Source organism: Chelon labrosus (assembly GCF_963514085.1).
Source record: "Chelon labrosus genome assembly, chromosome: 22".
Taxonomy (NCBI): Eukaryota; Metazoa; Chordata; class Actinopteri; order Mugiliformes; family Mugilidae; genus Chelon; species Chelon labrosus.
The window spans coordinates 9,408,881-9,436,685 of record NC_140355.1 but is presented as its reverse complement, the minus strand read 5'-3'; the positions used below and the strand labels follow the sequence as shown (position 1 = coordinate 9,436,685).

At 41.8% G+C, this 27,805-nt stretch overlaps 1 protein-coding gene across 2 annotated transcripts in view; it reads left to right on the top strand.

Annotated features, from left to right (window-relative positions):
- Window positions 1-24,996, top strand: part of sfswap (splicing factor SWAP) — a 51,721-nt gene extending 26,725 nt beyond the window's left edge. The window contains exons 14-19 of one of the 2 annotated variants that reach the window (XM_084572744.1): window positions 626-822; window positions 6,776-7,230; window positions 8,212-8,343; window positions 10,898-11,035; window positions 13,752-13,824; window positions 24,259-24,996. In XM_084572744.1, coding sequence (XP_084428870.1) covers window positions 626-822; window positions 6,776-7,230; window positions 8,212-8,343; window positions 10,898-11,035; window positions 13,752-13,824; window positions 24,259-24,324 — 1,061 coding nt within the window. In that variant the 3' untranslated portion in view covers window positions 24,325-24,996. The remainder of the gene's footprint in view (window positions 1-625; window positions 823-6,775; window positions 7,231-8,211; window positions 8,344-10,897; window positions 11,036-13,751; window positions 13,825-24,258) is intronic. The other variant, XM_084572745.1, reaches the window with a different exon arrangement.
- The last annotated feature ends 2,809 nt before the right edge of the window (window positions 24,997-27,805 follow it).

Sequence of the window (27,805 nt, the reverse complement as noted above, 5' to 3'; positions counted from 1 at the left end):
ACCTATCTACCCTCTGCCCGTCTGCCACTTCTTCTCCTTCCCTCATCTTTCAAGCTGTGTGTTTTTTTTTTTCTCCCCCACTCCCATTGTCATTCAGATGTCTGTCTGCTCTTCTCCACCCACATGCTCCCTCCTACTTTGTCTACTTTTTCTGTATAAACTTTGAATTGCATGAAATTATGTATCACCAGAGACTTAGTCAGGACTTGTCTTTTAGAGCAAGAACTTTGTGAATTTACAGCAGTTGGAAACTCAGCAAAATGCCAGACATCACCTTAGTTAAATGTGTCAGCAAGATAGGAAAATACCCCATCATCTTTTTCTTTTTGCTTGTTTTTTTCCCCACTTTTCATCCTGTCTGATTTATTTTCATACACATCTCTCCTTCTATCTTCCTGTCTATCTTTTCTCCATACTTTCTCTCTCTTCTCTCCCGCTCTCCAAAGATAACTTACTTGTGAACGGGAACAAGCTTTGATTTTCACTCTCTTTACAATCAGAGGGAATAAATCCACCATTTAGCAGCAGAAGTTTTTTTTTTTCTCTAGCTGTGGCAAAAACAAAATAAGGGACTAAAACTACAACCATCTCCCTTGTGTGTACCCACTCATCTCCCCGCCCTTAGCCAAGCAGAAACTGGAGGATCGTCTAGCAGCTGCAGCCAGGGAGAAGCTGGCCCAGGCATCTAAGGAGTCCAAGGAGAAACAGCTACAGGCAGAGAGGAAAAGGAAGGCAGCACTCTTCCTACAGACCCTCCGCAGCCCACTCGCTGGAGAACCGGATGCCAAAAGAGCAGAGCTAGAGTCATGTACACAGTTTGAGGTACGTTACGAGTTGGTGAAGGTAGATCTATGTCCCTATAGTCTTAACTAGAAGACTTACCTAGCCATTCTTGCTCAGATAAAGACTAAATGCCAAATCAGTAATCCGAAACCATAAGCAAACAGATCCCAAGTTTCCCTGAAATGTCATTTTAGGTCAGACATTAAAACCAGCAAGTTACACAGATCCAAAATGGTGCAAGTAGAGTAGATCTGTAATGAGAATGGATGCCATGTAGAATCTTAATCTCTATGACCAGATTTCTGCTTCATTTTAAAAGTTAATAAGTGTATAACTCACCGACGCCACAACTAATGAGTACTTTATGTGATGTTGTGACAGAACCACACTGTGCTGTTTGTGATTGCAGTTTGGGGCATCATGTCAAAGGGGAAATCATCTTGGTTTTATTAAATCATCATTTAATATCATAAATAGTTGTTCAGGCCAGATCCATTCCTGCTGAAATCATCTACACTCGCAGCCCAAAGGGTAGGCCTAAGATATTTAAGCTCATTGCAACTTACTTATTGAATGTTGAATAAACATTAATATTGGTGGAAGATTGTGTGTCTGCAAGCGCTAGATTCCCAAACTGTTTGGTCAAGGTGCAAAAATTGTATAATATAATCGGTATTATAGAGCAGACAGGCTGGTTGTTAGAATTATCAGTTAATTATTAGACATGGGTTGCTTCTCATTAGTTCCTTTACATTTAAGTTGGGATGAGCACTATTTTCCACAGTATGGACAGGGACATAATTTTACAACAATTTCATTTTAGATTAAATCAGTATAAGCAAATATTGAACTGATATGAACCGGTAGCAGTGAAAGAATAGTGTACAATAGTAAAATCAGGTTGGTCCATTCTCTTGGCTAGACCTTTGCTCTAACTTTTAACCACACTCAGATCTTTGCTCAAAAGGCAGTTTTGGTTGCTAGATTATATAGAATATAATATTTTATACTGTTGGAATAGGTTTCCCATATTAAAGAGCCTCACTCCTTACACCACAGAAGTATTTTAATCATTATGACTCCAGATGGCATACATTGTTGCCTTGTCTTTGTCAGGCACGTACAATTGAGTCTTCCACAACATTATAACCACTGACATGTGAAGTAAGTAATATTGACCATCTTGTGACAGTACAATATTCTGCCGGTAAACTTTTGGACCTGCAGTTCGTGTGGATGTTACTTAGACATGTACCACCCACCTAGACCAGACCAGGCACCACGACCCCATAGCAATGACACTCCTTGATGGCAGCAGCCATCCCCAGCAGGGTGCAGCCTGACACACACACACACACAGAGAAACACTTTAGGAACAACTTAAAAAAAAAAAAAAAAACACTGAGATGCACTGGAACAAGCTTGAGCGACAGAGGTCGCTCCCCTCAACCCATAGGACCCAAAGGACCCCACTAACAGCATTCTGTTGCCAGACACCTCAGAAGGCCATGTCCTTTCTCAGTTCTGAGGCAGAACTGTTTTGGAGGCACAAGGGAGACCTGCACAATATTAAGATAGTGACCATAATGTTATGCCTGATTGGTGTATGTGTCTGTGTTGATAGCATAATTAAATATTCAACAAAAGATAAATGTCTGTTTGCTGCCACATTGAAGTCAATATTTGCAAACACCATACTGTCAAAGTTTCTCTATGTACAACAGATAGCGCAAATTTATTGAGCTGTGCTGGGTCTGCGCTCAACTCGGTGGCATTCCCTGGCTTAAGCTGTTTTTTTTTTTTATGTAGGCAGTCACTCATTTATTTCAAAAAAGGTTGCATTTCTATGCTGAGTAAGTCACTGTCACAATGAAGCCGAGCATATTTTCCTTGAACCAGTGCACTGCTTCAGGCACAAAAGGCAGACGTGTAGATAGAGGGTTGAATCATTCCCAACATCTTGGTTGTTCTAGGTGAATATTTTATACAAGTTTACTTTTTTGTCCTTCGTCAGAGAAATAAAGATTAAAAACAAAAAACTTAACTGTATGACTTGCTCTTTCCCCAGTAACTGTTCCAGACATGTCAATTTGTGAGGGCATCTCCCATACACAGCCCTTCAACTTCTCTAGGGCTGTGCCATTCCAATTTTTATTTTTCTTGAAGCCATTCCTTTGGTGATTTAGTGCGTACTTTGAATCATTGTCAGGCTTAAAGGTGAAAGTTCACCTGTTTTTTCTACCAGATGACGGAAGATTCTTGGTTGTCATTGAAGCCTTAGTTCCCTCTATGCATGACGCTGCCACCGCCATGCTTCCCCTTGGATATGGTGTTCTTTTGGGAATGTGATGTGTTGCTTTTCCAGGAAAAATACTTCTTTTTTTTGTTAAGGCCATCATTTTCACATGGTATTGCAAGACTGAATATGACTTGCCGCTCTCCCTCTATAGCCTATACAGATGAAGACTAGGGAGATGTTTGTCACATGTAGGGAGTTACCAGTACTTGCCAGAAAGAACTGCAGTTTGTTTCATGTTGATGTCAGCCTCCTGGTTCAGTTTTTACTATGCATCAATCTGGAGGGGGACATCCTGTTACTGATAGCGTCACTGTTGTGCCATATTGTCTCCACTTGTTGACGGCATTCACAGAGTTCCATGTATGTAACACCACAGATAGGTTTCATCTGAGCGATACCTTTCAACATTGAACCCTTGATGCTTTGTAAGCTCGTGCTCCATGGCTCCTGTAGTAGGATGCAATCAAGGGATTGTTAGAAATATCCTACAAGAATAGGATGTGCACTATTTACAGGGGTGGGTAGAGTTTGTTTTGACTATATATTGCATCCATCTATACAACTGAGCACTTCTGTTAAGTGGGAAGCGTTGAGGAAACAGTTTTGTTTTTTCCAAGTTGGAAGACAACTTTGGCAAATGTAATAATGTCATAAAATAGAACGCCAACCACCACACCACCCAGTCAGTCTCCTAATAAAGAAAGCTGAAACTCAATTATGGGAAGCTTCTTTTCTTGCCTGTTGTCTGGCTTGGTGCCCTGAAGATAATACACTGTATCTCCTTTAAAATTCTCCTTTAGTGCTGTTTCACAAAGGTGTTGCAATAATGCACATTTTACAAGCCCTTTGTCTGTCATAATAAGCAGTATGCAAAAGGCAAGGGATACTTTATAGTGTAAATAACAGTCAGTGGCCATTTGATGTGTAGATTGCCTGTCCGAGTGATGGATGGTCCGTGTCAGCTCCTCATGTTACCCCAACTGATACGTAGTGAACTGGCCTACCGCCTGTTAGTCCAGGTGGCGGTGGGCAGGCTCCTGTCACTGCTGCGCCAACACTCGTTTTTTTCCAGATGTTCGTTGACTTCCACAGTGACCATCAGAGCGTCTATGTGAAGAAACAACCAACACCCAGGTCACTGGCCTAGTGATCAGTACATGGATGTTCTAGAAATTGTGTACTTTGTTGGTGTCCAGCTTTCAAGGGACTGTATGTGCTTATCTAATCAGCACAAGCAGGCAGAGGTTGAACATCCTTGTTAAAAAAAAAGAGACTCAGAGCTGTTAGGACCGAAGTATAATTGTCCGAGTGAATAGGTTTTGTGGATTCCAAAGAATATGCCGCCTAATTCTAAGGCTTGATTAAAGCTGAAGTCAGATAAGTAGCACCATGCAAGCCTGCGCATTGATTTTTGTTCGTTCGGAGAGGTGCTTTGAAGAGCAAATGTTACCTGAATTTGGAGCGAGTCGGGGGAAGATCAGATGTATTTTGGATCACCAGAGAACAGAGCTGTGCAGTGCTGCAGTATGTTGCGACTCAATATACTGTGTAGGTTGTAAATGATGATGATGCCATGCCGATGTATACTCTTCACATTCAGCGCAGTGCTCATCATGTTGATCCTGCAAGAGAGCTGTAGCAGCTCGGATAAGCGCCACTTGGATAAACATCACAAGGCCAGACATCCTTTGTTTTCCAAGTGACTCTTGTTAGTGGTGTGATTCTGTAACTTGGCTGTTTCCTTTCACACTGTGGCTCATCACGATCGGATGAATGTGATGCAATCCCCGTGCGCTTGGGTCTTCTGCATCCAGCATGCTAATATGCTGTTAGATTGACACACATTCGCGGTCTTCGAGCCCCCCAAGACATCGCTAGCTTCATCTCTTTGTTAATCTGATGTTTTTTGCCATTGAGACGGTGTACGTGTTTGTTAGAGGTCCATTCAGACATGACAGGGCCGTTGCAGAAAGGGCTGCAATGCTCGGAGGGAGCGGCGGCGGTTCTGCTCAAAAGTCCTCAATTGTCAGTGGTGGGTTTTAAAACTTGCAGTTGAAGACTTAATTAACCACCGTTGTTTGCATGAGGAATGAGTCTCTCACTTGGTTTCTCCTTTAATTGCTATCTTTAATTATACGTATCTGCCACCCCAGTTGCTTTTATGATGTTATTTTTTTTGTAAAACAAGACTGGTCAAAAGGGAGAGTAATCTCTCTTCTCTTGGAACTGTAGTTTTTTATGTCACACCTCTTACTTTCTGAACTTCTGTATCTTGCTGGAACAGGTGTGAGATATTTCCTGTGCCTGGTGCTGGAATAAGCCTCCCATGTGTCAGTCCTAATTTCAAACCAGACCTTATTATTTCATTATCTTTCCCTTAAACCACATACTTGACCTAAATACCGTTCTTCTGTCTACTTCCCTAAATGCTTATTGTCGTGAGCACATTCTCTTGTTCCTTTCCTGCGTCTTTACCAACATTTGTCTTTGTCTTTCATCCTCTTTCGTCATTATCCTCCTTTCCCTCTCTATTTTCATGCTCCACCCATTTCTTACAAATTTTAGCAGATGGCTAAGAGGTGGGGGGGGTGGTGGGGGTTGTGGAGATTTAACATCCCCTTTATCATTCTGGACTAGGACAGATAAATTGACTACAGCTAGTATGGTGCAGCCACACATTTGCTTTGTGAACTGATGTTCATAACTTATCACTGGGGTGGTCATGTCACTTTGCTAATATTAGCATATAAAGTAAAATTAGTTTCATGCATTTCTCTATCCAGACGCCCCTATAGTACGAGGAGTGCTTACATATGTGACATCGGTTTCCTCAGGAGCTATCTAAGACCCAGCCCTGGCGGATAAAATCTGACCTTGGATGATTTACTGCCGTGTTTAATCCACCGATGGACTGAAGCCATGTTATTTTTCAGCATGAATCCAGCAGCAGGCCAATCTTAAATGAGCAGACAGACTCACATTGGGGTAATTAGAGGCACTTTGCAGCTGACAGTTGTAACTCAGTGTGTAGCCATAGGGCCGCGCCGCGTTGTGTAGCTTGCACCATCTTTTAATCAGCTGAGTATGGATTTTTTTTTCTTCTTCCCGTTTTGTTAAAGCAGAGTTTGTGAGTAATAATTTCCCAAGAGACCGGGAGACTTTTGACTTGAGCCAGCTGGTTACCGTGCCCCTTCAAGTGCTTGTTCTGTAACTATTTATAGTACCTTTTTAAAAAAGGAAAAAAACTCTTTTGTACTTTTCCTTTCTTTGCTTTTCACCTTTACTCTATAGGCCTTTTATACTGTTTGATACGGCACAGAAATCAAGCTGGGATATTAAATATTTAGTGTGACACTTTCGTGTGTTGCATGCTAAATTACATTTTATATTTTCCAATACAGAACTTAGAGGAACTTCCTCAATTAATACAAATATGTAACACTGACAATGATTGGATATAGCATAAATAAATCTCTACAGAAGAAGAAGAACAGGCTTAAATGTCCACACATGTCCACAGTTATCATGCATTTTCCAGTTCAATGAAAGGATGAGTGAATATTTAGTCTCATCCATGTGTTGTTTCTTTCTGTTTTTAAAGATTTAAAAGGAGAACAGTTAAAAAGAAAAAGCTGTGCCAGTGGCGCTAATGTTTTTTTCCCCCTCTCCTCTTCAATCCACCTTTGTGTCTAGCTGCAAGAGGCCCTTTCTGCTCTGTCCGATCCGACACCTCCTCAGGCGTCCCCCGTGCTGCCTGTGTATCTTCAGGATCAGAGACTCACCGGGGAGAACCACGGGGCCCATCGCAGCAGGGAGGCCCCGTCCAGCTCGTCGTCCTCTCACACTACCTCCAAGGGAGCGCACAGGGATCGGGATCGGGATCGAGATCGAGATCGAGATAGAGATCGAGACAGAGATCGAGACAGAGACAGAGATAGAGATAGAGATAGAGATAGAGATCGGGACAGGGATAGAGATCGAGATAGAGATAGAGATCGAGACAGACACAGAGACAGAGATAGGAACAAAGGGAGAGACAAAGACAAAAAGAAGAAAAAACACAAGAGGAGGTCAAGATCAAGGTCGAGGTCAAAATCGAAGAGCAAACACTCCCTTCCCAGTGCCTACAGGAGATCCCGCAGGAGCCGGTAAGACACCATGGAACTAGTCATGCACCCCTTAGCCCCTGTCAGTAGAAAACAATCTTGATATCCCAGGATTTGATTTCATTTTAATTCATTTTCTCTATATAACGGCATTCACAATCCTATAATTATTTACGCCATCATTGAAAAATAATGTTATATTTTCGTGGTGGCCGGAGACAAAACAAGCTGCTGCCGTCCAGTTCTTTATTGGCCTCTTTGTTTTTTGTTTTTTTGGTCGCTACAGGCACAGCAACCTAGAAGGAATAGTTTTAATACCTTCTATTATTTTGTTTTATCGTTGTGTTTTTATTGTTTTTCTGCTGCCTTGCTGCCTGGACAAGTAAACATCTGAACAGGATTAAGCTCCACCGTACTTTAGGGAAATACACAAAAGACCATAGTCCTAGTATTCTCCTGGTTTGCGCTGTGCAGTGTGCAATCTGGCCGTTCCTTTCCCGCTTGGTTTTCAGAAAAGGAGTGTAATTTTCTTCTCTAGCTTTGCTACGTTATGTTTGTAAATGACACGCATGTTCTGCATACTAGCCAGTGGGACAAAATGATTTCAGCTCTACCATTTATGCGGGGAAATTAATCTCTTCTGCTGTCCATAAATATTTAATACAGTTTTCTTTTCAGGCTAGTAATTCCATTTCGAGAGTCCATGTGATATCATTTCTGTAATGAACTGAACTTTGACTGGTTTTTATTCCGTGGCCCAGTCGCACGCTATTTAAATTGAGTTTAATTTCTTTAATGTAAATTTTAGCCACTGTCAGGTATTCAAAAAGTCTGAAATGAGTGAAAATCTTGCTCAAACTCTAATCAACCTTTCTTAGTTTTTAGTTATGTAGCTTTCATTATAATTGCTTTTTTAAATTTGCCCTTTGTTGTAACAGACTTTTTCTCTTCTATTCTTAACATTCATTTCTAATGCACACTGTCTTCTGCTGTCTTTTTTATTTTTTTTGCTCGTCTGGCCAGATCCCGTTCCCACTCCCCAGGGAGAAGGGACAGGAAGGGCCCCTCGTCAGAAAGGAGGCATGAGGAGAGAGAGCGGGAGCGCCATCATCCCAGCAGCAGCTCCGGCTTGCCCCAGGGACATTCGCGATCCAGGTAAATCCGACAGCAGGTCTGGGGCTAGAGGAAAAGTCATGGATCTTAGCACGCAGCTGTGTTTATTTAACAGCTGCCGCACTTGGGTGTTAAGTCTGAAGTGTTTTTTCACTTTCACTTCATCATCACAAGAGCAATGGGGTACCTCGGCATGTTTTGACATATCTACTATACGTTGTTCAGGGTTTTCTTTTGTATATTATTTTATTTATGTAACTTAAACCCCAACTGACCAATAATAGAAAACTGCAGTGAGTGTTTTGCTGAATAAACAGCCATGTGTAAAAAAGAAAAAAAGATGAGCACCTCACATGGAAATTGTGTACTTAGTCAGCATATTTGAACAGGCAAATACTTGACCCACTTTTAAGCAGTACCTAGAGATTAAGGTAATATATTCAAATGACAGAGATGTTACATTTGCATTTACATCAGTTTAAATCGTTAAAAACAAATTGGCCACATGGGAATACTAAGTACTCTGCTTACACTTTTCAAAGCCGTAAAACTGAATGACAAGTGAAACCTGACTGAAAAAAAAAACATCTAGGGTCTGGTATTCTCTTTGTTGTTCAAGTGTCTGTGGCGTCAACGTGCAAAGCTTTAGAGAGACTGCGAGAGATTTGGGCCGAACTCACCTCTCCCAGAAATCCGGTCAGGTCTTTGTTTAGTGCTGAGGTTCAGTTTAACCCAGATGAATTGGTAATATGAAGTGTTTACAGATCTGCCCTTCCCGAACAACTCGCATCCCATCTGGATTAATATCACACCCATTTGATATTTAGCGTTCAGAATCTGGATGATTATGTAAACAGACAACAAAAGTGCACAAGGACACGGAGCAGCTGACGTCAAGCGTCGGTAAACATTCTAGCCCTCGAGGCTAATGTTATTCCGCTACTGTAGACAGATATTAAAAGCGATTGTTAAAATCTTAAAATCTCACCCACAGGGAGACTCGTTCAACACCTCGCGTTGACTAAGTCTCCTCACGCTTATTTAACCTTCTGGTTTGTTCCTTTTTTTTTTTTGTCACTGCAAAGTAGTCCCAAGTTCGTATTTAGACCAATTTGCATGAGTATTATTGACACCTCCTGCTCTAGAGTGGATTTACAGCAAGTTGTTGCACCCCATTTCCCCCACAAGATCATGTGAGGTGGTGCAACCAATCCTCCCGTATCTGGCACGATAATCTAAATAATAGCATGTACCATGTGTTGAGCAATTACTTTAAATTCCAGTGCCGGATGCATGTTTGAGATTAGAGAGAAACATATCTGTTAAGTCTCTAGTAAAGTGGGTCAGGCAACGTGATTTTAAAATCAGGCAGGATTTTAATATTACTGTAGTCTGGCCCTAGCTTAAGTAAAGTAAGTAGAATTTATGTGGTGTTTTATATATAAATAAGAATAAAAAAAATAATTTAACGCAATGGAGAATTGCATAAACATAAGAAGCAGACCTGGCGCACATTTATTACCCAAGCGGCCGTATAAGCAGGCGCGTCTTAGCTGCCTAAAATATTCTACAGAATCTGCAAACCTTAGGGGTGCGGGCAGAGCTTTCCACAGTTCTGGTGCCACAGCCACAAAAGCTCAATCACCTTGGGTCCTCACTGGCGGGCAGTAAATTTAGCATGTATGACCTAAGTGACCGAGCTGAATAGTGACGGTGGAGGAGATGAGCCACATAGCCAGAGTGCATGGCTGAGAAGTGCATTGTGAGTAAGAGTGAGAATTTTAAACGGGATCCTGCGTGCAACAAGGTGCCAGAAGGGACATAAGTGACCTAGTGAGTAATCTTACCGAGAGGCAGAACTCTGCATTACCTGCAAGTGAGGAAAAAATGCACGACAATAGTCATTGCAACATGAAAAAAGAGGCATAAAACAAAATCAACTCAAGCTTTATGTTCTGGAGATGCTTTACTGAGCACCTTGCAGTCATTGATTTATCTGTGGATTTTGCATCATATCAAAGAGTGGCAGATAATATGAGGATGTCTGAAAGCTAAGGCTGAACTGGAACTGGACTTTTATTTTTTCCCTAAGGGTCTCCTAAAGATTATATAATGGTCTAGTGGGGGAAAATCACATATTTGAATACCATTGAAATGTTGTGGGGGTAGTACTTGCAAGAAAACCCTCATCTTTCAACTGCAGGATGGATTTTGTATGGTGGTCATACATTTCAGTGAGCCAGTGGCAGAGGCTGCTGAACAAAGTGCCTTTCTACTTCTGCTAAAAGGGGTAATATTTCTGAGATCAAGGGTGTGCTTGCTTTTCCACACAATATTGCATCATTTGATATTTTTGCTAAATAAATGATTGAAAAAGCCTGTTTATCTCGTGATGCTGCCCTAATGCATCACATTTACCTGTAGGCAATGCCTCAAGGAGCATCAAAAGTGTGCGTGTCCAAATGTAAAAAAAAAAAAAAAAGCCCTCCCTTAAGAAGCCATTCCACCCTTTTGATTTATTGTGAATTCTGTGGAGTTACTGCCTGAATATGAATTTTTTACCTCCTGCTGCTCTCTTCTTGCTTTTGTCTCCCAGGTCCCCTCCTGAACAAAGGAAGAGCTCCTTGGCATCCTCAGGACAGATTCATACTGCAGGTTCATCTTTCTCCCCGTATTCTTCACCAAGAGTTTTGTCCCCATCTGCGAGCCCCGCCTCCAGCCTGGGCCACTCAAGGTAACCCTCCACAAGCCGTCAATAATCCAGCCAATCATTTAGATCCATTTCCAGATAGAACGGAAAATTCCCTTAATATTTGAACTGCATGGCCTTTAGGCTAACAAACGATCATACTTTATTTACCATATACACCGATCAGCCACAACATTAAAACCAGGAGGCAGCCTGATGCAGACACACACACAAAAATGGCTTAGGAACAACTCAAAAACATGAACAACAGCACAAGGTGTTGACCTGGCCTCCAGATTCCCTAGATCCCAAACTGATCAAGTATCTGTGGGATGATCCACAGAGGCCCCTCCCCTCAACCCATAGGACCCAAAGGCCCCCACTAACAACATTCTGCTGCCATGCACCACAGGACACCCTCAGAAGGCCCATGTCCATTCTCTGATGAGTCACAACTGTTTTGAAGGCACAAGTGAGACCTACACAATATTAGGAAGGTGGTCATAATGTTATGCCTGATTAGTGTATACTACTTTGGTCTAAATGTATTTTATTTATTTAACATAGACTCACTTACTATTTCATTAGGTACTAATGAATACAAATGCCTTCTAATCTTACAGTGTTGTATTAAATCCCTCTTCATGACTCATGATGTTCAGTTTATGTTGAAACAGTGTTAAAAAGGTGGTGATTCACCTGGATGATCGTTTTGGGGGATGTTGTTTGTGGTGCTGTTAAACTGGATTGAATTAAACACAACAGTGTTTCTGTTATTTAGCCTAGCTAAAATTAGGTTGTCCAAAAAATAAGAACATGTGCCAGTACAACACAATACAGTTCAATAGTACTTGAAACCACAGCGTCCAGACACATTTGAATGAACAGCTCTCTTAGTGATTTTAAACCAATGCTGAATACCTTAACCTTCATGAAGCTCAAAAACAGAAATAACCTCTAGCACATAGTATTCATTTCTGCACTTCCACTGTCATAGCAACCTGTAAAATCTGTGCTGATGCGCAAACTGAAGACGACGTGGAATAAATTGCCATTAACTTTTTAACGCAAACTCTTTGCTGAGAAACATGCTTTTGTTTGTTATGCAAAATCCCTCTCTTGAACAATGTCTGCTGGCTTACATGTTTCAGCTTCAAGGTCAGAAGGCAAAAAGTAATTCATGGCTTCTGATTTCTTGGGGATGTTAAAATATTTTCAGCACAGTGTTAGAGCTGCATACATTGACTTTTGGATGTTAGAAGGACAAAAACATATTGCCTAGGCTCAGAAATATAATCCTCTCTGTGTCATGCAGTACAAAAGCCCTGCAATATCTTATTGAGGGAGAATTTGGTTATTTTCCAACTATTAACATAGGTTATAGCATCATTTATAGCTTTTCACTCTGCCAATCTTTGTTGTCTGTTTGGAACACACGTCCATTCTTACACACAAAGAGTTATGAGGGAACTCTTAGCTGTGTGCAGCAGATTCATGACATGCTGAATCCTGCCTCTGTTCGTACATGATTCTCTTCCAAAGTTTCTAAATACAAGCTGCAAGGTTTAAGAGCTATTCTGTCTACCTGGTGAATCAATACATGCTTTTTATTTATTTATTTTTTTTCATTTTTATGTTTTGTAAGGGTTGGCCAAAAGTGTAATGTATTTCCCAGGAACATTTTTTAAAGATGGTAAACCATGTAATTATTTTCTATTTTACAGCAGACAAACAAAAAGGCTATATTTTATATATATAAATACCTGGACAGTCTGTTTTATTTCCACCAAACTATTGCGCTCGCTGCAGTTTTTTTTTATATATATATATATATATATATATATATATATATATATATATATATATATATATATATATATATATAATTTTTTTTTTTTTTTAAAAGCATCACTTTTATTCTTTAACTACATACAAAGTAACCAGTATCCTGTATATCAGCCATGCGATGCCCTTTGTTAAAGGTGGGAATGCTTTTTATCTGATAAGAAAAGTTTCTATTGCTATTTGTTGTTTGCATGTTGTAATTGGTCCATCTTTTGCAGAGAAGCACAATTATTTGAGCAGCCACATATGACGAGTCATTCCTCGAAGGAAATTGGCTTGTTTTTTTTTTCCTTTCTTGTGATTTTTTTTTTCTTTTTTAATCAAAAGTTCTTCTTTTCCTGCGCGGGCATCTCACCAGTAAAATGTGTGAAAGGATGGGCCTGGTCTCTGTCAATTTGGCTTTTGTCGTTCAGTTCCTACAAGGGAGGGGAACTCGAGCAAAATGCAATAATGGAGGCAATAGAGTGCCATACAGAGAGACAGTCGTTCCAAATTTCCCCACTTTCCCAGTGGACCGAAGCCTAAAAGCTCCACATCAGCAGGGGCGGTCTGTTCTGCAGTTCCTTGTCACCTGTTGTGTTCAATCAACTTGATGCACATGATTTGGTTCTATTTTAAAAATCTCTCGATAAATTATGAAGTGTAAGGCTGTAGAGAGATTAACAGCTTTGGACAGAACCAAAAAGTTGAATTTGAGGCCCGCGATTTTGGCACGATTTTGTGTGCGTCATTATATGCTCGACTGCGTTTGACTGTTGTGGCTCCGCATGGATATTTTTGCAGGTCTCTTCCTCCTCCTCTTCTCTTGTTCCAGATGCCTGTCCAACCTCGAACATTTCAGAAAATATCATCAATATTGTATATCCTCCCCTGTTAACATGATTGATTCTCTCTTTTCTGCCTCTTCTCTCTTTAGGGGTGCTTCTCAGGAGAAAGACAAGGCGGTGGCGTCATCCATAGTGTCTGCTGTTCAGTCCAAAATAACTCAGGTATTGTTCTTTGCTTTTATCCCAGATGCGTCCTCTGCTGAACTACCGCCGATAAAAGTACTGAGTGGTGTTCTTTGTTTCCATCATGTAGAGAGAGTGGACGGAGAGTGCCTTTCACTTTCACACACACAAAAGTATAGCTGTTTTTTATAGCTTTTGTTACTTTAATTAATTTTTTATTTGATCTACATATTGCTCCTACTGTATGTTTGTGCAACATATCTATATATCATGTTATATAAGCCTTGTTTGAACCTTGGAAGATATTATTGTCTCACCTATCCCTCTGGTACTGCTGTAGTTGTGTGCAGTCACTGGCCACCTTATTAGGTACACCTTGCTAGTACTAGTTTGTCTTCACAACTGCCTTACTTCTTTGTGACATACCTTCAACAAGGAGCCGTAAATGCTTCGGCCATATTTGATCCATCACATAGTTGCTGAAGATATCTTGGCTCCTCATCCATTATGTGAATATACCATTCAACCCACATCCCAAAGGTGCTCTGTTGAGTTGAGTTGATGACTTTGGAGGCCATTTGTTCAAGAAAAAAAGTTTGATTTTAGGTTTGTGACATGGCTCGTCACCATCAGAAGATGGGTACACTGTGGACACAAAGGGACGGACATGGTCAGCAACGATACTCGGATATACTGTGGCATTTAAACAATACTGCTAAGTGTACCAAGCAAATATCTCCTACAACATTAGACCACCAGCCTGAACTGTCCATACAAGGCAGGATGGACCCATGCTTCCATATTCTAATCAGACTAATCAGGCCAGGCAACGTTTTTCCAGTCTTGTGTTGATTTTGGTCAGCCCTTGTGCATTGTAGCCTCAGTTTCTGGTTGAATTGCACTCTGATGTGATGCGTCTTCAGAGATGCTCTTCTGCATACCTCGCTTGCAGCAAGTTGTTTTATTTGTGTTACAGTTGTGTTTCTGTCAGCCTGAAGCAGTCTGGCTATTTTCCATTGGATGTGCACAGATAGAGCTTTCTGTGTATCTTTGAAACACAGCCCGTTTGTGCTGTCATGCAGAACTATTTATTTACATTTCAACTGTTTGTGTGTATGAAGTTACACTCAGTTTAACGTTGACCTGAACAGCAGTTACTCAGGAACCACTTTTTCACTTGTTCTGACTCTATCAACTGTTCATCTTCAGCAGAGCGGGTTTGTGCCTTTTGTCCAAAGTCTAGTTGGAAATGCCTGGGTGGATTTCTGAGTTGTAGTTTCTCATGTTGTATTGAGTTTCTAAACAGTGCTCCTGGGCTTGTGTCTGTGTCTTCAGGGGTACAAGTAATGTCAAGGCCATATACTTCTGTTTTAACAAACAAACAAAAGTTGTCATGCTAACAACCGTAGCAGCTCATCCAGGCTGAAATGGCACATCCGGCCTTTGCATTCATTCTGGGAGCTTTGCCAAGAGTTTAGGAGGAGAGAGGCTGAATATTGGTCGATGCCGGTTGAGTGGCAGGAGAAAGTGAAGGCCTTGGCGAACTTGCCCATGGCTGCATAAAATGTTTCGGGACGCGGAGTCTCACCTCTGCTGAGGAAGCAGGCAGAACAAATACGTGGTCTTAAAATTGTTTGTCCTCCAGTGGTAAAAGTAAATTTAGATAAGGAGAGTTACTACTTCTTACTGAGCTACTCAAGGTGAAGTCTTGTTAGTTGTCTGTCCGTGTTAAAGAACTACAAAACCAGTATTTCCCAGATTGGTTTTGGCTCTTCAGCTGAGGAGAATAGAGTTGTTTTTGTTAGTGTTTTTATCGTGAAATGGCTCCGTCCTTCTACACAAACATTGTATGAAATGACTATGAAACTTTTTTTTTTCTATCCAAAGCAGGCAGCGGTTTTCACAAAATAAAAACCCTAGAAACACACCATAGACTATGCTCTCAGCACCAAGCATCAGATATAAATGTAAATACATGACTGTTTGCTCTCAAGTAGGCCTTGTTTTCTATGTCTTTTATTGTAGATTTAACGAAACCATGTGGTGATATGTTTTCGACCGTACAGCGACCACTGGCGTGACGGCCTCGTGGAAGCCGTGGCCTCCCGCTGAGTGTTAAAGACAGCGCGGACACTTCCGTCTGTAAAATTATAGTAATCGCACCCAAGGTCCTGCATGTACCCAGTTGTCTTCCCTCAACTGTCAAAATGCCAGTTCTTTCTGAATCGTATTTGCTGCTCACGTCGGCGCCCTGCTGTAGCAATTTTACCGCCGCCGATGCATTTAACAGTAATTCAGCATTTAGATAAAATTAATTCTGACCCAGTCAGACGGTTGATGTGGCACAGACGTGGAATAGGACAGCTATCCTGTAATTTTTTTGCACAGTGGTCCACCTATTTATTTTGTGAATGAGAAATACTCAACAAGGCGAAAGGTACATGTGCAATGCAATTATGCAATTTATGACTGTCGAACATCCCGTTTCAAAACGGCCTCATACTCGGCATACGTGTTCTTTATTGTAATGCAACGACCAGGTTCTATGTAATAAAGCTAATGTAGCTAAGTGGCTCAATAAGCGGTATACACTCATTACTCACAATTTAACCCCACACACGCAGCCCGTCAATAAATTTTGATCCTGGTCGGTACACCTTCTCCCCGCTCCACCCTGTTTGAAATTCAGACGTCCAGACACCCTGCTGCTTTCAGAAATTCAGCAAAACCTGATGCATGCACTGCAAGACAAATACATTGGAGGATTGGTGAGAAGCTATAAACTGCAGAGAGATGACAAAATCCTTAGATTCTTTGTGGGATGATTGTGTCACTGCTGTGCTAGCGCTTGTTAAATTAGCAAGAAGGTTTCTAAGTGCTGTCAGTATAAATGTGAAGCAAGCAGCCATTGTTCGGTGTAATACATAGTCTTTATTCTGTTTTGTCTAAATTCTCTTCCGGACCTCTTGCGCAGTATTATGACGTTCCCTTCAATTCCCTTAATGTTGGCTTCTTGTGAAAACATGGAGAAGCATTCCTCGAACGAATTTCCGATTCAATTACTTTGATTAGTTTGAAATGAAATACACTTCTGCAGATGCAGCGTCTCGGATTGTTTGTGCTTCTTGCTTTTTCGGTCTGGATCACCGTCAGCATCTTTAATTAAACATCAGTAATTTCATTTCCACTTCTCCGCATCACACAAAGTGATGCAGTATTTTGACGTATTGATTTTCCTGCAACCCCACATGCAGCTGAATGCGTTAAACCTAAAATCCAGGACTCGGCGGGTAGTAAATGATATAGGCTAAAACCGCGTGATGCTGAAACAGTTACCCTCCACTAAACAAGTGTTAAAGTTGAGAGAGGCTGCAGTGGCGCAGCGTTCCAGGATGAGCTTCCAGCGTTCTGACCAGATAGAAAATCTCCCCATGCATCCCTCTCATCAACCCGTTTCCCTTTTCTTTCTCCTCATCTCCCAGCCCTGCCTTTGTCTCAACATGGCAACATAAGCTAGCTCATGAAAACAGGCTGTTGTTACACAGATTCAGAACCACTAACTACTTATACCCCATCTGTGATGTTTTACAAACACATCTTGAATAATTCAGCACATCCTCATCTGCCTAATGGGCTCTTCTTCCCTGAGGGTGCTTGGTTGCTGTTTGCCTCATTCCACCTCTCTTTTTCCTCCTGTTTGTCTCTTCCGCTGTCTTCAGTCGCTTCTTTCTCTGCTGAACATTTGATAGATTCTCTGTGAAACTTTAGACCAGCCTTCAGATTTTTTTTTTTTTTTTTTTTTTGAATCTTTGGCAGTTTTTAATGTTTGGGTGGATCTTCAAATTTGTTTTTTTAGTCTGTGATAATGGAAGGGCTTGATCCAGTCTACAGAGAATTCATACCAGGCAAGTGTATGTGTGCATGGCTCTCTTTAAGCATTTATGACAGTGTTACTGTTAAGACCTTTAAGTGTGAGTGTGTTGGCAATTACAAGCGAGGCATGGGCATTTCTTCTTAAATGTATGATGCAAGTTGCTTTCCTCTGTCCTCTGTAAGGGTTAGAAAGGGGTTTGTCACAGTCTGAGGGCTAGGGTTAGGGTACTTTCAATTCAAACATCTGTTATTTGTGACCAAGAGGAAGGTAGAAGAGATAGTGTCATGGTGATTTTGAAAAGGACAAAGTATTGTGTCCTGCCAGTATCCTCACATTGATAACTCAAGATTTCACCACTTCAGGTTGAGTTGTCTACACTTGTAGTTGCAGGTTGGAACTGGAAGTTTTAAAAGGTCCCTACTGGACTACTGGTGTATCTGTTTCCAGTGCACAACTCCCATTGTTTTATGAAGATGCCAGTCAATTATAATATCATACTGTACTCACTGCAAAGGTTTCTACACAACAGCTGGGGAGTTAGGGATGTGCAGTCTGTTCCCCTCAGACTTATGCATGAGCTCAATGTGGCTACCCCTTCTGTTACTCCCAGCAATATTTAAGACCATCAGGAAAGCCGTTTCCCGAGAACGCACTCTACAGATGTGGATCCTTTAAAGCCTGTGACACAATTTTAATAAAACTGGCTCGCCGCGGTCTCGCAAGACCCGTTTCACGTGACTAGTCTTGTGAGACCGCTCAACGAGATTAGTCGACGTGTGAGGGAGATCCAAAACATGACAGGAGCTGCAGCTCTGAGAGCACCGCCGGGCCTGAAAGCTGATGCGTGGCAGCGTTTTGGATTTTAAAAGTGTGCTGGCAGAGAACAGCTGGACGAATGCAAAGCCATGTGGAAGACGTGCCAACTAGAGGTGACGTATTGTGGAAATACCACAACGTTCCAAAACCAGTGACAACATTATTTTGTGAAAATCCATTTCGTAACAAAGCAAAACTGAAATATCTTTAAACTAATCAATGCTGAACTGAAGAAGACTAGAATCGGGACCTTGTGAATTGTTGTTGTATTGATTCAGGAAGTCGGTGGCGATACCAAGTCCTTCAGGCTCTCTGTGTCACCGGGTCAGACCAGAATTCAAACCAACAAGATGAAATTGAAATGCAGTCTTCTCCATACTTTTGTACCAGTCATTCTAGTGCAAGTTGATCGTAGTTTTATTCAAAGAATGCTGTTCCAAGATTGGTCTGGCTTAGATGTTTTTGGGAAGGTCTAATCTGATATTCCTGAAGTTTATGAATGGTTTGCACTTTGTGGTGAACCATCTGTATTTGCGCTTGTTAAGTCTTCTCTTTGTGATATTCCTACCCCCTGGAGAGTGTTTTTCACTTGGCTGAATGTTGTGAAGGTTTTTTTTTTTTTTCTTTACCATGGAATGAATCCTGTGATCATCCAATACTGCTGTCTTCCATGGGCGTCCAGGACTTTTTAATGTCACTGACTCCAGAAGACCAAATTTGGCCTTGTCTAATGTTCTGGCTGATCACGTGTGTTGGATTTGGCTTTGTTAGTTTTTTTTTTTTCTTTTTGCAGCCTCATTTAAACTCATGGTGTCTGAATTGCTACATATTACTTTTTACACACATATTTAAGGAATATCTGTCCATGGACCAGCTTTTGATTGGATTTGTCCAGTCACTGAAAATAGGGCACTGTGTATCCAACAATGGTTATGAATCCTACACCTTTTCTCCAGTGTGGATGTGAAAACCGTGAGTCTTCACTTAACGCCCACATTCATTATATAAATTTATTTCCATATTCATTATATAAATGTTACTTATGTAATATGTTTTAATAAACCGCTAAAGTAACAAAAAAAAATGTGTCGGTGTCCAAAAATATGTGGACCTACTGTACACGTCAGTACAACAATGATGGGCTCCATCATCAATGGAGAAAAGTGTGACTTGGAGAAATACTTGGCATACTTAATGACAGAAGGTTCTGAGTTTTTCAGTCCGCTGGCTGGCATGGGCCCTTCTGTGGCTGCATTGGTTTAACCAAGTATGGGTTTGTCTCCCACGTTCCAACGGTGTGTTTGTTTGGCTTAATTGGTCATTCTTATTTGGCTGTCATTGTGAAGTGTTGTTTGTCTTTTGGTGACCTGTCCAGGGTGTACCCCACCTCTTCCCCAATGTCAACTGGGTTAAGGCTCCTTAAAGGTACTGCAGGACATAACCAACGCCGGTGTGAGCCATTTATACTTGAGCACTTGTCAGTCTGGCTCTGTAAAAATCCCCCCCCCCCCCACAAACTTTTTGCCAGTTGGGTTAATTTTTGTTTCTACTTCCTGCTTCACTTTCAACAATGGCAACTGAAACTTTCGCCGAAATTTCTCTGAAGTCGAGTCCTACAAATGTTTTCTATCTCCGAACCTCCTCAGTTAACCTTTCCTCGGTGTGTTCCATCTTTATTGTTCCAATTGATCCAACGGTCAATTGCTGAGATGGAGAAGCAGCTGGAAATACTAAAGCGGAAACATGCTACTACCAGGTGGACCAATCACAGCTCTTGTGGTCTGCATCGCTGCGGCGCGTAGTTACATTTCTGGGGAAGTGCACGTCAACTACGGCGCTAGGGTCTGCATATGCTCTGCGCTGTCGCCGTAGCTACAGCGTCAAATTGACACAGAAACCTAAACCGCCTATTAGGCTCCAACTCCCCCCGGCAACTCTGAAAACGGGGGTATTCAACTAAACTTTAAAGAAGTTCAGTTAGAGATCATTTCTTGAAGCAAAAGTCCGCAAGATCATAATATCTAATGTTGTAATAGCCTAGTAGTTGTGTAAACATCTGCATGTTATCAATACCTGACTGTCAAATCAAATGTATTCAAATCAAATGATTACAAAAAATGTCACTTAACATAGAGCTACATATATATGCATGACTGCAGGTATGTGTAATGTTATATAAAATTAAATAAGATGAAGGGAGAAGCTTGAAGTTTTCTCTCCCTTTCTCCGCCTCACTCATCTTTTTCTCAACTTTCTCCTCGCATCTAGTCGGTCGCATCGCTTCTGTGAGTTTTCTCATCCACTAAACCACTATGGTAAAGACTACAAAACCTGCACCTGTAAAAATAAATCAATCGCTTTGTCAGGTCCTAAATCATAACCGTCTGTTTTGGCTGTAGGTCCGGGTCCGTATAGTGCGGCTTCTGGGTCCGGACCCAGACCATGGGCAGCCTGTTAGTGATTACACTCTAAAGGATAAAGGATAATAGATAATACTGTAATGACTTGGCGTACTCATCATTAAGTGATAGTGTCAAAAATAAAATGTGGTTTTAATTGGTGATAACGTCAAGGATTACAATTTTTCCAGCATGCAACTGCTACATCACTCCTTCTGTGGCTCAGTAGGTGGAGCGGGTAGAGCAGGTACTGAACATAGACTCGGCACTGGTGCGCAAATGCACGTGCGCCTGTGTGGACAAGCACTAAGTCACTGTGACTATAAAACACTTTGCTGTATAAAATTTAAAAACCATTCATCAAGATCAAACTTCATAATGGTTGGCGAAAACCGGGTCATTGTCTTTAAGACTTAAAAGCACAAAGGCTGCCAAAGACTGAAAGCTTAATCAGGGAGCCTGCCTGTCGTCCTTTACTGCAAACCTTTTACATTCAGTTATTAAGGTGTCACTTCCACGTTCATGCATCCCCTTGAATTACTGTTAGCGTCTGGAAACGCTGAGGTGAAATGAGCCACGCCAGATTTAAATATGCCACTGCAGTCTCACCGTGTTGTGACGGCGGATCATGTAGAACTAGGTTAACACAATAGTTTATTGAAATTCTTTGTTGTAGGCATAGTTTGTCTTTCCCCGTGTGAGCCAGTTAGCGCTGCACCCGATGATCTATTAATGCCGTGTGATTTGTGCTGCACTTTTATTCACGCTCATAGCTGACAAGAACTCAGTCTGAGCACACACCCGCCCCCTCGATAACAATTAGAAGCATAGTTTGTCACATTTTGCGCGCAATATGTGTGTGTGTGTTTGTGTGCATTGGGAAAACACCAGGGTTTTGAGAGAAAGGGCCTTCTGAGTGATTTGATATGACAGCCCCCCCTCCCTTTGTGATTACAGCTGTTAATTTGTCTCATCTGTCAGGAGAGCTCAGGGGTGGATATTTGTCCAAGCGTGTCTGAATCACTCGTGGGAAGCAATGCAAATGAACGCTTCCCATTCTGCGGTGTAAGCATTTGCCCCGTGGTCAGCAAAATTTAAATTTGTACCTGATGAGTGAAGGAAAGTGAAAACTAAAAAGTGCACTTTGGCAGCTTCCTGCAACACTTTGCCTACGATTTCCCTGCTCATCTCTACCCTCACTTTTCACAAACGCAGGAACAAATTAGTTTCATCAAACTGTTCTCAGAACAGCTGATATAGAGGATTAAGTTCCTTTATGTATGCATGGTTTGAGGGAAGAGTAATATGTTTTATTTTTAGAGTATTTAAAGTGCATTATTTGTTTAAAGAGCATTGCATTCATTCATTTATTCGTCTACTGTAACCGCTTGTCCTGTGAAGGGTCAGGGGGCCTGGAGCCTATCCCAGCTGACATCAGACGAGAGGCGGGGTACACCCTGGACAGGTCTCCAGTCTATCTCAGGGCTAACACAGAGAGACAGACAACCACTCAAACTCACAAAGAGCATTCCACTACTATAAAACTTAAGCCTTGTCAAACTTTTATACCAGACTTTTCCACCGGACATTGTTTTGCCCGAATCCCGTTCGCCGGCAATCCTCGCTGCGCTGCTGGACTTGCTCCTCTCTAATGAATTAGAAGCTGCGCTCAGCCATGCGTGCCGCAAGCAAAACTGAGCTGAGACAAATCGGCGAGCTTAAGGCGCCCGCAAGCCGCATAGTTGATTCCCAGTGGGAGCGGCATTACTAGCAGCTCTTTCACGCCTCAGGGAGTAGTTTCCTGATTAATTATTCTTCATTTATGAGCTGTAATACACTGTGAAGAGAACAGGAAAGTGTTACCAGATCAACCAAATCCATTTTCTCACTTATTTCGAAAATAAAGTCACTTACTGAGAGCCACGGGCTTTTTAGTGGAGTGTGTTTGTCCTCAGTTGTGCTGCTGCTGGAGATGGGTTTGACTTTCAGCTCTCAGCTCGTGGTTTATCTGAAGAGCAAAGGAAAAAAGCGAATGCAGCCGGACTGTTTGGGTTTTCTTGAAGTTGTTTCACCACTAATTCAGCTGGCTTTTTCAGTTCAGTATAACTGGCTGAGAGTTTAGTAAGGATGCTCAAATCAATCGGGCCACCCAACACTATCGTCCAATCTTCCGCCTAAATTCCTGGATCTGCGATATCTTTAACGTCCCATCAGAGCTCCAGATGCATGGCCTGCTTTGTGACGTCCTGGCTGCTTTAGAACTGCAAACCAGCTCCCTGCATGTTGATCTACCTACCAGAGATAGTCAATCCTCACAGCCACCTCATAGCCACTTTTCCACTCTGGCCCCAGAAGCACAACTATAGATAACAAGCAGCTTCAGACAATTTTTTGTTCTATCACTCTACTGAAATTTAAAGGAGTAAATAGATAATGCTGTTTTTGTTTTTTGTTCCGGCTTGAATTTATTTTTGTGGTTTCAGCATAATCATGTATTTTTTTCCCTCTTCCCTCACTGACTTTTCTCTGCTGTTTTTTTTTCCCCCTGACTCTCTTTGCTCCTACCTGCAGGTTGTTCTGTAGCGGTTGTAATCTGAACTGCCAATAAATCAAAAAAATTGATTTACCCAACGACGCTTCATTCCTCCCTGCCACAAGTCATGCCTCAGTCTAAATTAAATTTCAAATTTTAAAGAAATTCTCACAAATTCGGCAAAGCAGACAGCCGCCCGCTTTTCGGCAGGAGCTGCTTTTTCCGCGCCGTCGCGACTTTTCGGCAGGTCATCCTGTAGATGACAGGACCATATTTCATTTTATTCGCCTACTGAAATTTATTTTTCTGGCTTCAGTATGATTGAATTTATTTTCAAAGTGAATGTTCTGCGTATATTTAATTTTTTCATTTTTTTTTATTATTTATAAAAAAAAATATGTATTTTATTCCGCAGCAAAGCAGGGCTGTATTTGTTGTGCTTTCATGACTTACAAATGTGTTTTACTTTCTATCAACTGTCCAGGTTCAGTCTCCCTGAGTAACTGAAAAAAAATCCATTACAATGATTTTCTTTTACTGCTTTCTGGAGCCACACTGTGCAAATAAATGAGTCAAAATACTTTTATTTATTTATTTTTATTTTTTTTGAAGCAGCTTCAGACAGACCCTGGGATCGGTATCGGCCAGTAGCTCTCCCCACGATTGTTTACAAAAATGCTAATCGGTGCAGAATAAACATAAGCTTATCAGTCAGTGGTATTATTTTACCCACTGAATCTACTCCCACAAACTTTGCTCAAGTGTGATAGCTTTAAGTTCATTTTTAATTATCCTGTAACATGCATAAGAGTGTAACTCATCCCACACTTTCCTGTCTCCTCTGATTTCAGGACCTGATGGCCAAAGTGCGAGCCATGCTCGCCACCTCCAAGACCTTCCACCCTCCCGATTCCTAGAGCGGGCGCGACTCCCTTTCTAGACACAACAACATCTGCCAGTCGGCGAGCGCTACTCTCCGATTTCCTGGAGATTTTCCTGGCGTGCGCCTGTTTCGCGCTCCTTGTGTTTATCCACGATTTATTATTTCATCTTGACTCGAGCGTCTTGATTTAAGAGGGGAAGTACCAGGCGTCCCACCTGAGAAAACAGCTCATCAGCAGGGAGATTTAGAGATTATCATCACAGCTGATACAGTGTGATTCGGTGCTGAGAGAATCAAATGTGGAAGTAATCCATATGTTATTTTGCATCCAGATTTAAAATCCTTTTCTCCCATGTTTTGACATTCTTTGCAGCGTTGTCTAAAGCTGCTTGAAGTCTGTATTCTCTCCTTCTATGAAGGTTTTGATCACTTCATCCCCCCCCCCCATCTTCCCCTCGCTGACTATTCTCTGCAGCTCTGTCCCCAGCTCTCTTTTCTCCCACCTGAGAAGCAGTTTTAATTTTTTTACTCTGTCCCTCAGCTCTAGTGTGTGGCCTTCTATTTCTGTTCCCGGTTTGTACTGTAATGGATTTAATGCAGAACAACTTTGTAATCTAAACTGTCAATAAAGTTTCAGTTCTGATTTGCACACTGCACGGAATGGTTTCCTGTCGCAAGTCATGTTTCCGTCTACATTAAGCGCAAATGTGGAATGAATTTTCAGCAGAAGAAAACATGTCATACAGGGTTACGGGCTGGACACATCGCAGAAAACAATTGGTTGTACTAATTCGTCAGTTTGCCATCGCAGAAGATGACAAGATAACTAAAAGATTGCCTGTCAAATCTGAAAAATACAGAAAACCACGTAGAGAGTGTGATCAAAATAAAGCATTTATGGCTCAGGTATACCTTATTTTATCTGCTACGTATGTCTCCACTAAACCAAATATAAAAAACCATGACATATTTTAACTTATTTTTTAACTCGATGTATTTCCCCTGGTTGTGCATAAAGATATGTGGAAGTAAACACATTTAGATGAAGTTTTTTCCAGGATGCTTCTACAGTGGCAAGAAAAAGTAAGTGAACTCTTGGGAATTATATCCACTAACGCAATGATTGCATCCAGTTGCAGCTTCCTCGAGAACCACTCACCCAAACAACCGGCACAAGACCAAAATGAGCTGCAGGGTGTGAAGGCCAGCCCATGATGACGTACAGGACTTGAAATCTGTCGCGAACGTGCCGACCTGATGACGAAAGCCCAGCTCAAGACGTCACTGGAAACGTGAGTTGTGCCGCAGGAGCCGGTTGAAATCAGCCAACCGTTCGGTGTTGTGAATCCCCGTAGAATGACAACAGGGAGTCAGGAGCCCAATTAGAGAAACAAGATTGGAGTTGTGTGCATGCGCTGATGATTAAAAACACTTTCGGCGCGTTCTTCACATGAGTCAGCCGTATGGAAATCACAGAAGAGTCGTGGTGTCCGTTAACGGGGAACGACAGAGAAAGCAGCTGCTCTCAAAAAACACTGCACGCTTGGGATTCGCCAAAGAGCCTCTTGACAATCCCCAACGCTACTTGGATTTTGTCTTATGAACAGATTATTCTAAGGCTGTACTGACTGGGGAAGAACATAACACTACATACGACTTAATAAGGGCACAGGGAAATATTAACTTTACCCTGGCATCTTACACGTCACCGTCGGACATCCTATGTAGGATATCACATAAATGCTTTATCTAAACGTTGAACAAGCGCTGCATGAGGTGTTACAAGCAACACAACTGAGCAGCGTGTGCCATGTGAGCACATTAGACAGTGAAAAAGCTTGAGTTATTTCAAGAAAACGTGCAATTTCCAAAGTGTCACTGTTTCCGCGAGTAACGGCAGCATTAGCAACTTTCACACCACAAACGTGATTAAACACTTACAGGAGCATCATGGAAAGAAATGCGACCCGGCACATCACATACAGTTACCAGTTTAGTTGGTGCAATTGGATTGGTTTTGTCAGATACTCAAGTCTGAGGGATCAGTACTGGATGAGGAAAAAGCCAAATCCTAATTTCCTAAAGAGCGTGGACCAAAGCTGATCATGAATGTTGTGCGCGTCTAATTTGCAACTACCTGAAATGCTTCTCTACCAAGGAACGAGCTAAAATTCCTCCGAACCGCTTCAGACGACTGATCAGCAGTTACCGGAAATGTTCAGTTTTTGTTATTGCCCCACAAGGGGCTCACACCAGATACTGAAAGCACGAGTTCACATGCGTCTCACAGATACGTTCAAATTATTGATTTTCTTTAGTAAATAATGTACCTGAAATGTGGATATGCTTTGATAAACATCTAAAATAACTATAAAATATGCCATCGTCCGAGCGTACAGTATATGGCCGTAACTGCATAGCACGCTGTGTTTAGATGAAGATTAGATCACGTTCATTTAGTGACTAATTAATGCAGAAGCAGTTCATTCTAAAGCCATTATATCTTCATTATGACACACAGGTGTCCAGATCTCTGCAACCGTCTCAGCCGTCCTCCGGGTCTTTCTCTCCTCTGTCCTTCACTTGAGAAACACTGATGAGGTGGAAGAAATGATGTTTACTGCCCTCCAGCCTTCACCTCCATTGAAGTTTACTGTCACAGCTGCGGCATTGCGGGTAAACCTTGAAAACACAACAGTTGATTGGATGATATCCTCCGGATGCCTGCCGCTGACGCTGCCGCCGCTGCCTGAATGGCATTTGCGGCCCAGCGTGGAGTCAAACCAGGGGACAAAGCAGGGGACAGGAACTCCTCCTCCAGCTCGATGAGCTTAGGCAGAGCGCCGGCTCGCGAGGGACTCGATTTTCCGAGCAGTAATCCTTTGAAGGTCAATAAAATTATCGATAAAATGTCAAAGTCAATTCTAAAACTTTCTTTTTTTTAGTCAGAACGTGCTAGCACTGCACTGGTGTTGCTCCCGGCAGAGCACTGTAAAACTACGGTGAGATTAAATCAGTACATTACGTAGAGTTGTGTGTCATCAGCATAGCAACGTCTCCACATAAGGCTAATCGGACAGGGGGATAGTTGGAGCAGAATTAATTAGTGTGAACTCACTGTGAGGTGAACTATTCTGAACATCGCAATTACTCAGGTGACCTGCACCACAAACCTCAAACAAAGAAGTCTGCCCGTCAAAGTCCGTGAACTCCTGTCCTATCTGTCTTTTATCCTCCGTCAAAAACATGATACTCTGGCTGACCTGAGGGCCAGCTCAAACCCACTACAGCAGTAGTTCGTTCTGTCCTTCTCCATCAGGGCAGCTCTGCAGGAATATAACAAGAATTAAGTTGAAGAGCTGCTTTGAGCCTCAGGCCAGGAGAATACTGAACGCTCCCTCCCTCCTGACAAAGCAGAAACAGCTGACACAAACACATTGTGCTGCTGATGTTATTGTTTTCTACGTTATTATTATCCCCCCTAAAGTACACTGACCTGTTGTCATTTATCTACA